Below are 10,024 nucleotides of genomic sequence, written 5' to 3'. Positions count from 1 at the left end.
CATAGCCGCTCTTTAGTGTAGATGCATGTTGATTTTATCAGATTAACATTAACCATATTAACATATGACAAGCAGTTGCATCCAAATAATCAGCCCTAGCAAACACTTTTGTAACTTTTAAATGTTATACAAAAATAATCTAAAACAAGGAGAGAAACCGCTTTCTTACTAAGAGCATGTGAATGTTCAAGGCTCTGTTGTCCAACCAGAAGGTTTACTGGCTTTCCGTTCTCCAAGAGCCGCACATACACTATTTCACATTCCGTGTTCGAGATGTCGCTGTCTCCGTCGATCAAAACGGACAGATAATGTGCTGCTCTCAACTTTTCTGCAAGGCTTCCTTTCATTGTGTCTGCAATTTGTCCAATCATTTCTGCACACCTTTTATCGTTGTCATATGTTGGATTTATGTCCACTCCGTTTTTCTTATGTAGGGTAATAAGCGGACCAAACTTCACAAAGGTTGTCTCTTCTTTAGCAATATAATACGCAATATTAAATTTTATTTTCAGCTGTCGTCTTTTTTCTTCTTCAGAGAGCAGCACCTGCCTTCTTACAGCTGCCTGCATGGTTGCCGATCCTTTGTTTTCTCGTGCTATGTACGCATCTCTGCAGAGTGCATGCCTCCGCGATTTACCGTGTGTTTGTACTGTATCTTGTTTAAAATGAGGGTTGCTGCTAACAAAGGCCGAGTTGCCTGCTTGTTTCTGTCCTCTGCAGTACTTGCAGTATATTAAGTTGTCCTCAAAAATGAGCCATGGGAATGTTTTCTGCCACTGTGGATTAAAATTGTATTTCCTACCAGCAGTGGAGGATGAACCGTTATCGCCGCTTGGTCCCTCTTTTACGTTTTCGTCGCCCTCCTCTTCCATATCCTCCTCAGGATCGACTGTTTCTGTCACGCTCTGTCTTATGAAATAATGACTAATTGGCTTCATAATTCATGTATGTTCCGTGTCTATCTCTCACTATGCGTTACTGCGTTTACCTCACATTTTTTTTTTTTTTTAATGTGGCGCCTGCACGCACTTTGCGTGGATCATGCGAGTTTTTTTCTGAGACCACGTTATTAGTGTTTTATCTGCTTGTTTTTTTTGTTTGTTTTTTTGTTTTGGTAAAAAATAAATAATTATTCTCACACGTGCAACTAAATACATTTTCCAGTTCGCACACATCTATTTTTAGTCGCAAATGCGAGTGAAATGCTCGCACTGTCGAGCCCTTGCGTCTGCTATAGAGTCCGGTATGTGAATCCATCACTTATCTCGGTGCATCTCGCCTTACGACAAAGAAAAGAAGACGGGATTGCGGCCGCGCCTCTCGTTTCTCACGCCCGCTCCACGCGTGCTGTTGAACGGGGATCAAACGGACAGGGCACCACTGTCACGAGCTGAGGTAGTCACTCCGCGAATCATGCCAGTTATTTTCTCTTATCTCGATTGTTTTGTCATATGCTATACTCCATTAATTTATACTATAAATATATTTCCATTATTATGATTCCATTATACAGTACATAATATTTCCATAATATTATGAAATCCATATGCACTGCCTCAAAGTTTTGATTGCTTGCTTGATCAGCCGTTTGATCAACGGTCTCTCTATGTACGTTAGCGGTTTATAAAGACGGTGGACCTTTTACAAGTTTATTTCCTTTATCGACAAAAGCAACTTATGTCAGAGACAGAGGATAAGGAATATTAGCATTGTTGCTGTTTAATTACATGACGAATCCATCATGGCGGAGAAAATTATTCGTAGATGGAGGTTTTAATCGCAGGTTAGAATTCGAATCCCCGATTTGTTAATCTAAGTTTAAAATTAAGTGGTGCAACACAACTCGATTTAAAATAAAACCCAGATCAACAAATCCTTGATTAGCTCTAAACTTTGCTTAATTTAATCCTTATTGGTGCAACCCACCCTAAGAATCGAATGAATCGAGATTTCTATACCGATTCAATGCTTTCAAAATATATACACATTAAATTACTACAAACACGAATTAATGGAGACCTTGAACAGTGTTCGTGCCTCGCATCACGCGCTCCACTATTTACCGCCTGTGACTGTCACAGGATTGCGCTCGCGCTCAGTTCGTCTCACTGACACATTTTTTGAGCAGCTGATGTGTGATCTCTCCTTAGTACTCGTGGCCAGTACTGCTAAAGTGAAGTAGTTTGACTTTTACATAAACGCATGGATTAACATTTCTGCATTTGACATTGAGAGCATAGGTCGTAATTTAGATATATTTTTGAGATGGAAAAATGCAGTTTTACAAATGCTAGAAACGTGGCTTTCTAAGGAAAGATTGCTATCATATAGCACACCTAGGTTCCTAACTGATGACGAAGAATTGACAGAGCAGACATCAACGTTATTAATGACCAGATATGCAAATTTCGTATGCCTGGGCATTAGACGCTCATTGGCTTATCTCCACCTATCAGCTGCGAGCCCGCCTAACAAGCGTCGCTATTGGTTGTGGGAATTGTGTGTTCTATCTTCGCTGAGTATGTGACTTGTACAGGCTGCTCGTAGCCTCTCTCACGGCGGGATTGAATATCGTTCCCATAACGGAGAAATGTCTCCATGATGTCTCGTGAAAGCTCGAGAGGGAACGTCTCTGGTTACTATCGTAACCTCTGTTCCCTGAGGGCGGGAACGAGACATCACGGAGGTCGCCGTGTTCGCTGCTCGACCATCTAAGCGGTGTTCAGTATCAGATTCTGACGTAATTGTCGCGTGCACCGCATATAATACTCTGTGATGTCTCGTTCCCGCTCTCAGGGAACCGAGCCGACGATGGTAACCGGAGACGTTTTGTTCGGGCCAACTCACAAAAGACTATTTTTAGCCAAGCAGCGCGGAGAGCTGCTTCAGAAATGTGTTGCGGCTGGCTAGTATAAACACAAGCATTGACAAGAGCGGCCGCGATCAGCTCCGGTTGCCGTGGAGCCGTAACGTGCCGCAGACACGTGCAGTGATGCGCAGATCAGCTCTAACGTCACTGAATCTGCTGTTAAAAATGAACCGATTTTGTGGATGTTTGCACGAGCTCTGCAGTTCAGTAGTCCAGTAAAGTCCAGTCACGTCACGTTTATTTATATAGTACTTTATGCAATCGATAGCCTTAAATCAAGCAGCTTTACAGTATTAAACATGAAAAACCAGAGTCGGTGGTGCTTTGAGTTGGAATTACAACTAGATTTTATGTTATAAAGCAGCTCTCCAGTGTGGAGCTAGTTAATGCTAAACTCTTTTTATTAGTGGAAAAACAAATATTTCATTAAAATGATAGTTTGAAATCCAACAGGTTATTAGCTCATTAAATAAAAAAACAAAAAACTAAATGAGAGAACAATTAAATCATTGAAGACATCAGACGGCTCAATCACATATAATCACGGTTTGATAATTTATTCAGAAATGTTTATAAAATGTTATATAAATTACAAATTACTGATATTTCTGATATCACTAAATTTTTAGATAGACTTTCCCTTAAAGCCATCTCTGAGGATGATAGGATATTTTTAGACTCGCCTTTGTCACCAGAAGAAGTTTTTAGCACAATTCAATCCATGTTCTCCAATAATTCTCCAGGTCCTGACGGTTTTCCTTGTTAGTTTTACAAAGTATTTTGGCCAGATGTCTCCCATATTTTAATGCCCGCCCTTCAAAATGTATTAGATCATGGAGTAGCCCCCGAATCATGGAGAACAGCATCAATTTGTTTAATTCTCAAAAAAGATAAAGATCCTCAAGAGTGTGCCTTCTACAGGCCAATAAGTCTTCTGAACGCTGATTACAAAATACTGGCCAAAGTACTAGCTCGCAGGCTCGAAACTGTATTACCACATATCATTATACCAGATCAGACCGGATTCATAAAATCACACTTTGGCACAGATAACCTACGTCGACATTTAAATGTTATAAATCAGCTCAAGCATATAAACTTCCTGCCTTCAACCCGATCTCATGAAAGTGCGTATAAATAGTACGCCAAATAAAAATGAAAACTCGTCATATTGATACGCAAAAATGGACTTTGGCGTGAATATGCTACGCGATGAGTAGGTTTAGGGTTGTGGGGTAGATGCGTAGTATCATATGTACGCGAAAACTGCGTATCATATGCACGCCAGCAAATTTCGTATCATATGCACGCGAAAACTGCATATTATATGCACGCCAAACACATGCGTATCATATGCACGCCAAAGTCCATTTTTGCGTATCAATTCAACGAGTTTTCATTTTTATTTGGCGTATTATTTCTACGCATTTTCATGAGACTGGATTCATTTCCCTCAACGCTGAAAAAGCTTTCAATTCCACGAGTTTTCATTTTTATTTGGCATACTATTTCTACGCATTTTCATGAGACTGGGTTCATTTCCCTCGACGCTGAAAAAGCTTTCGACAGGGTCGAATGGGAATTTCTTTTCACCACCCTTAAGAAGTTTAATTTGGGCCTAAAATTTATTGAACTGATAAAATTGCTCTGTCAGTCCTCGGCTACAGTGACCACAAACGGGCTGATCTCTAAACCCTTCTGCATTGAAAGAGGTACGAGGCAGCGTTGTCCTCTCTCACCTCTACTCTTCGCCCTTGTAATTGAGCCTCTTGCTAAATCTATAAGACAGTGTCAAAAATTTTTCGGAGTAAAGGTAGGAGAAGAGGAGCGCCGGATTTCTCTTTACGCAGATGACGTCTTGATGTATATCTCTGAACCTGAAAAGTCAATTCCTGCGATATTAATGTGTATCTCAGATTATAGTAGCTTATCTGGATATAAAATTAATTTATCTAAATCTATGGCACTATTCCTCTTAATATTTCTACTTCAATTGATCTTTCATCTCTCTCAGCCTTCAAATTAACAACAAATGGTTTTAAATATCTCGGTATCTTTATTACACCAGGATTGGATGATTTTTTTAAAGGGGTCATATGATGTTGCTAAAAAGAACATTATTTTGTGTATTTGGTGTAATGAAATGTGTCTATGCGGTTTATGGTTAAAAAAACACATTGAATATTTGGGTTGAACTGTTCTGGAACAGTGTTGTAAATACAACTTAACCACTGATTTCTAGTTGTATCCTCTTTTGGAAGGCCAAACTAAGTATTTTCGCTTTCACACTGAAACACACAGCATCTTCACAACATGGCGGTGGCAGCAACAATAAAGTTACGCCTTCTTTCTTTGTGTGAACATTTGGGTGGCGTTATGCAAATCTTCCCACATCGTGGCGTAGACATGTGGGGATGTGTTTGAACAAGGCGTTTTAGGAGGGTGTGGACCAGTCTTAATTTTTATAAAGAATATCTCTTTGGGTTTGAGACTTTAGTCTTTGCAACTTTAGGGATCTTACCTATTCACGAACAGCTTGTAAAACTCCAAAGAGAAAGGAAAACTTGAAATCGCATCATATGACCCCTTCAATAAAAACTAAATTCCTCTTGTCGATACGATCAAAAAAGACCTCAAAACCTTGTGTACACTCCCCATTTCCTTCCTGGGCAGAATAAATGTGATGATAATGAATATTCTCCCTAAATTCTTGTATTTATTTCAGTCCCTTCCCTGTTACTTATCTAACCATTTTTTCAAAGATATTAATAAACACTTTTCTAAATTTATTTGGAACCACAAAATGCCCTGTATCAATCTTAACAAATTAACAAAACCAAAAGATAAGGGAGGGGTTGCTTTACCAAACTTTCAATTCTATTATTGGTCAGCACATGTGAAGCACATGGTCAGTTGGTTTAATGAAAGAACTGACTCCATGTGGCTTAACATGGAAGCAATGACCTGTGCTCCCCTTCCAATAAAATTTCTGCCTTTTTATTATAAATATTAAAAACTCAAATGCATTTCAAAAAATGTTATTCTTTCAAATACTCTTTTGGCATGGAGAAATGTCAGAACATATCTTAAAACCAATCTTTCCTTGCTATCTCCCAATGCTTTTAACCCAGATTTTCCCGTTTCTCTGCATAATATAGGTCTTTCAGTTTGGTTCAAATTAGGGATCTCAAAAATATATTTTTTTTTTAGGTAAAACATTTAAATGTTTCCAACAATTATCTTATCAATATAACATACCACAATCTCATTTTTTCAAATATCTTCAGTTGCGTCATTTTATAAAATCTTTGTCCGACAATGGTAAATTGAGATTTGAGCTTACTGGCATTGAACAGATTGTGACAAATAATTTTTTCAAAGGGTTAATTTCTGTTATGTATGATGCCTTGTCTGACACATGTACTTCCTCTAGAGAATTTGAAGAATGTTTGGGAAAACAATTTAGGTCATATAATTGATAATGCAGATTGGTCCGCTGTATGTAATAATTTGTACTTTAAGTTTACTTCATTGGGGGTTCATGAACTCAATTACAAATTTATTAATAGAATCTATCTCACACCATTGAGTCGGAAAAAGATTTATGGAAACTCCTCTGGCCTCTGTTTTAACTGTAAAAAATGCAAGGGAACATTTCTTCACTGCTTTTGGTATTGTGATAAAATCATTCCTTTTTGGACCAAAATACATAATTTCTTACAAGAACTCCTTAAGTTGCCATTTCATTTCTCGTTGGAATTGTATCTGTTATCTATTGGATTGGAGACTTACATTGACTCACATGCTAAACACCTGTTTTTAATATTGGTTTATTTGGCAAAGAAATGTATATTGTTACTGTGGTCAACCCCTCAGGTACCTTCTTTCAAAATGTGGAGGTCTCAAATATCTGCATTACTTCCACATGTGTTTCTTTTTTCCATTTTTTCTTTCTCCCATTGTACACTTGAGGCTGTATTTGTATGTTTTTGGACATTGGAGTAACCGACGGAAAAAAAAAAGTTATAGTTTGGTTTGTAGAGATCAAAGCTTAATCTAGCTCAGGACTGTTTTGATTATCATAACCCTATATGGCATTTTAAGAGATTATGTTGTGAATAAAATAGTTGATCCAAAAATAAAACATCGTATCACTTACCTTTTATTTTGTTTCTTATCCATATGACTTACAAAAGGACATGTTAGGCAGAATGATGTCATTTGTCAATGATGTCAGTTAAAAATTGTGTTTATAGTGTTCCTGTGGCTCAGTGGTAGAGCATTGTGTTAGCAGCGCAAAAGGTTATTATTATTAAAAATTATTATTATTAATTATTAATTGTGAACAAAGTTATGTTTACATTCATTCTCAAGGTCTAACAAACTTGTGGAAAGTACTTCCTTCCCTATTAACAGTAGATGAATATTGTGATAAATATCGATATCATATGATATGGAAAAAAGCATTGTGACAATATTTTTGGCCATATCGCCCAGCACTACACATCAGGGGTTTTCCCTTAAACAAAAAATTATTTAAAGGGATCATGGATTAAAAAAAAAAAAAAAAAAAAATTGAGGGTTTCCATTGTGGTAGGCCAAACTGTGAGTGTATATACTGCGCTGCATACAACTCATTGAGCTTTGACTCTAGTTGAAATGGAGAAGCTTGAGTGAGCGGGTGAGTGCCAAGATGGAAATGTTACACTGTCCCATGCCTCACATAGAAATGTTTCAGCACATTATACATCAGTCTACATTTTGAGCTGCGTTATTTACCTTAAATACACTACATCTGACATCACCATGTGAGGTTAGTTTTGAACTGGCAAGAACATGTTTGGGTCACATTTCACATATGACAATTAAGCACATTTTCCACCCAAAATTCCCATTACTGCAGCATCTCATTTTTGTTATGGTAATGTGAAGAAAAATGTTAATATATAAATATAGATTAAAAAAAAAAAAAAAAAAAATCATTTTAATATGTTCCTTGTGGTTCCCTTATTAATTGTATAAAAGTTTTATTAAAGTCCCCACACACACAGATACACAGAAAAATGTCCGTTAGAAAGGGCACAATTGCATTGAGTTCTTTTGTGTTGTCCTGTGCTTAAGTGGTTTAAAAGTGCTTGAATGTTTAAATTAGCAAGACTTAAAAAGAAATGATAACTGTTCGGAGCATCTTTCACGCTAAAATGTTTGCATGAATTCCCCACGTTATAAGCAGGAGACCTATGGGAATGAGTACAATTTTGCACAATACCTGCAGTCCCATGCCGAAATTCAAGCCCTGCCATTATTCTTTTTTTTTTTTTCGTATCGACTTGTACCTTGTACCAAAGTATACTTACTTGAACAATACTTTTAAAATCACTGGTCAAATGACTGTTAGTAAAACAAACACACTTGTGGGTTAAGGACCCTTTTTAGTCTAAACTTTTGACTGGCAGTGTATGTTGTAATTATATTATATTATATTATTATAAGTATTTCTAAGGGTGACAACCTCTTTTCTTTGATATTTTGCATGTCTGTGGTTCATCATCTGACACATCATTATCGTACATACTACCGTTCAAATGGTTGAAGAAAATAAATGTAGATCAGTGTGTTATATGATTTCTCATGAGTAATAATGCATCTCTGTCTTATTATAGGAGCTAAATGCGGCATTGGGAGAGAAAGCTGATAATGCTGAATGGCTCTGCCAACGAGCTTATGCCTATATACTATTGAAAGACTACACAAGTAAGCACTCATTTACTTGCATGCTATAGAGGGACTACAGCATTAAGCACTTAGTTACCTATAAACTATTGTCATTTGCAGTATTTTTAAGAATTATTACTAAAAAACTATTGTTGATTAGGGCTGGGTGTTTCATGAATCAATTTGGTTCAGATTCACATGCTCTTTATTCAATTAGATTCCACTCTCAATAATTCATTGATTTATTTGAATGTATGTCTGGTACAGTTTGTCAATTTTTCTTATTCTTTTTATCATTTATAACTATATATAGTGATACTCCAATCAGGATTTTTAGACATTTATTCAGGGCCTGAATTTCATTTTTGAAAATGGGGGGAATTCCCCTCTTAGGTGACTCTTGTGAGAGGGGAAGCAGCTTTCACACAGGAGTCCGCTACTGAATCATGGCTGTTTACCACAAAAACAACATTTATCCATTATTTTGATTTCAAATCCAAACATTGTCACTGAAAATGCTTTGTCACTGAAAATGCTTTTTCAGTATTGCAATTCTTTTTTTACACAGTACAGTAATACAATCTTTAACAGACATGTTTAAACACAATAAATATAAGCAACACATTATTCAATGCTTTTTACTTTTGCATCTACTACTAGATTTATATATTAAGTTTCTCAAGCAAGTGGCAAAACATTTAAACTACTTTTCTTACGTTATCACAAACTTACCATTGACAAAAATAGTCCGCTCTACTGCTTTTTACTCTTTTCCTTTAAACCTAGCCAAAAAGCCATATGTGTTGACTGTGAAACACAGTAGACTTTAATAATATGCATTTATGGTGTAATTGCTACATTTTCGTGTCAATCCATGTTCATATTTACTGCAAACAATGTGCTGTTACTTTAATTCAGCGCTTGCAGCGCAGCAATAGACTCTGTGTGGAAGCGATCTCTGCACTGCCGCAGACGCACTGCCGGACCGCAACTGTGTGCAGTGAATGCTTTAATCCGTTAACATGAGCGCGGAAAAAATACGCACTGCATACGCACTGCAAACTGAGTATTGTGAACCTGGCATTATGTATGTGCACTGCGAGTGTGCATGAGCGCACGGTCTTCAGGAGATCACGCGGGCGCTGAATGGTTAAACACGGGCAACAATTAAAAAGTAATGCAATTTATAAACTTTAGTGACGATGTGACACTACTACAGTGTCAACTGTGCAGCGTGCTGCTCGCTTATAGACAGACGCAATGTGTGGTGATTTGAAGCCATTTGCGTATTTTTGAGAGAGAAAGAGAGAGAGAGCCAGAGACTGAGATGGTGCTGCTGCATGTCGTGCCAAACCTCTCATGGCAGCGTCATCAGCTTGAGATCGTTTTTTTGAGATCGGCCTTTTAGAGACCGCCGATCAATCATCCCAACGTGATTAT

The 10,024-nt window shown here is 37.4% G+C and overlaps 1 protein-coding gene across 1 annotated transcript in view; it reads left to right on the top strand.

Annotated features, from left to right (window-relative positions):
- Window positions 1-2,775: 2,775 nt before the first annotated feature.
- Window positions 2,776-10,024, top strand: part of sugt1 (SGT1 homolog, MIS12 kinetochore complex assembly cochaperone) — a 51,015-nt gene continuing 43,766 nt past the window's right edge. Inside the window, exons 1-2 of the mRNA XM_016544099.1 lie at window positions 2,776-2,814; window positions 8,533-8,623. Coding sequence (XP_016399585.1) covers window positions 2,776-2,814; window positions 8,533-8,623 — 130 coding nt within the window. The remainder of the gene's footprint in view (window positions 2,815-8,532; window positions 8,624-10,024) is intronic.

Source organism: Sinocyclocheilus rhinocerous, unplaced genomic scaffold (assembly GCF_001515625.1).
Source record: "Sinocyclocheilus rhinocerous isolate Xijiao unplaced genomic scaffold, SAMN03320098_v1.1 scaffold1421, whole genome shotgun sequence".
NCBI lineage: Eukaryota > Metazoa > Chordata > Actinopteri > Cypriniformes > Cyprinidae > Sinocyclocheilus > Sinocyclocheilus rhinocerous.
This window is presented reverse-complemented; position numbering and strand designations above follow the sequence as displayed.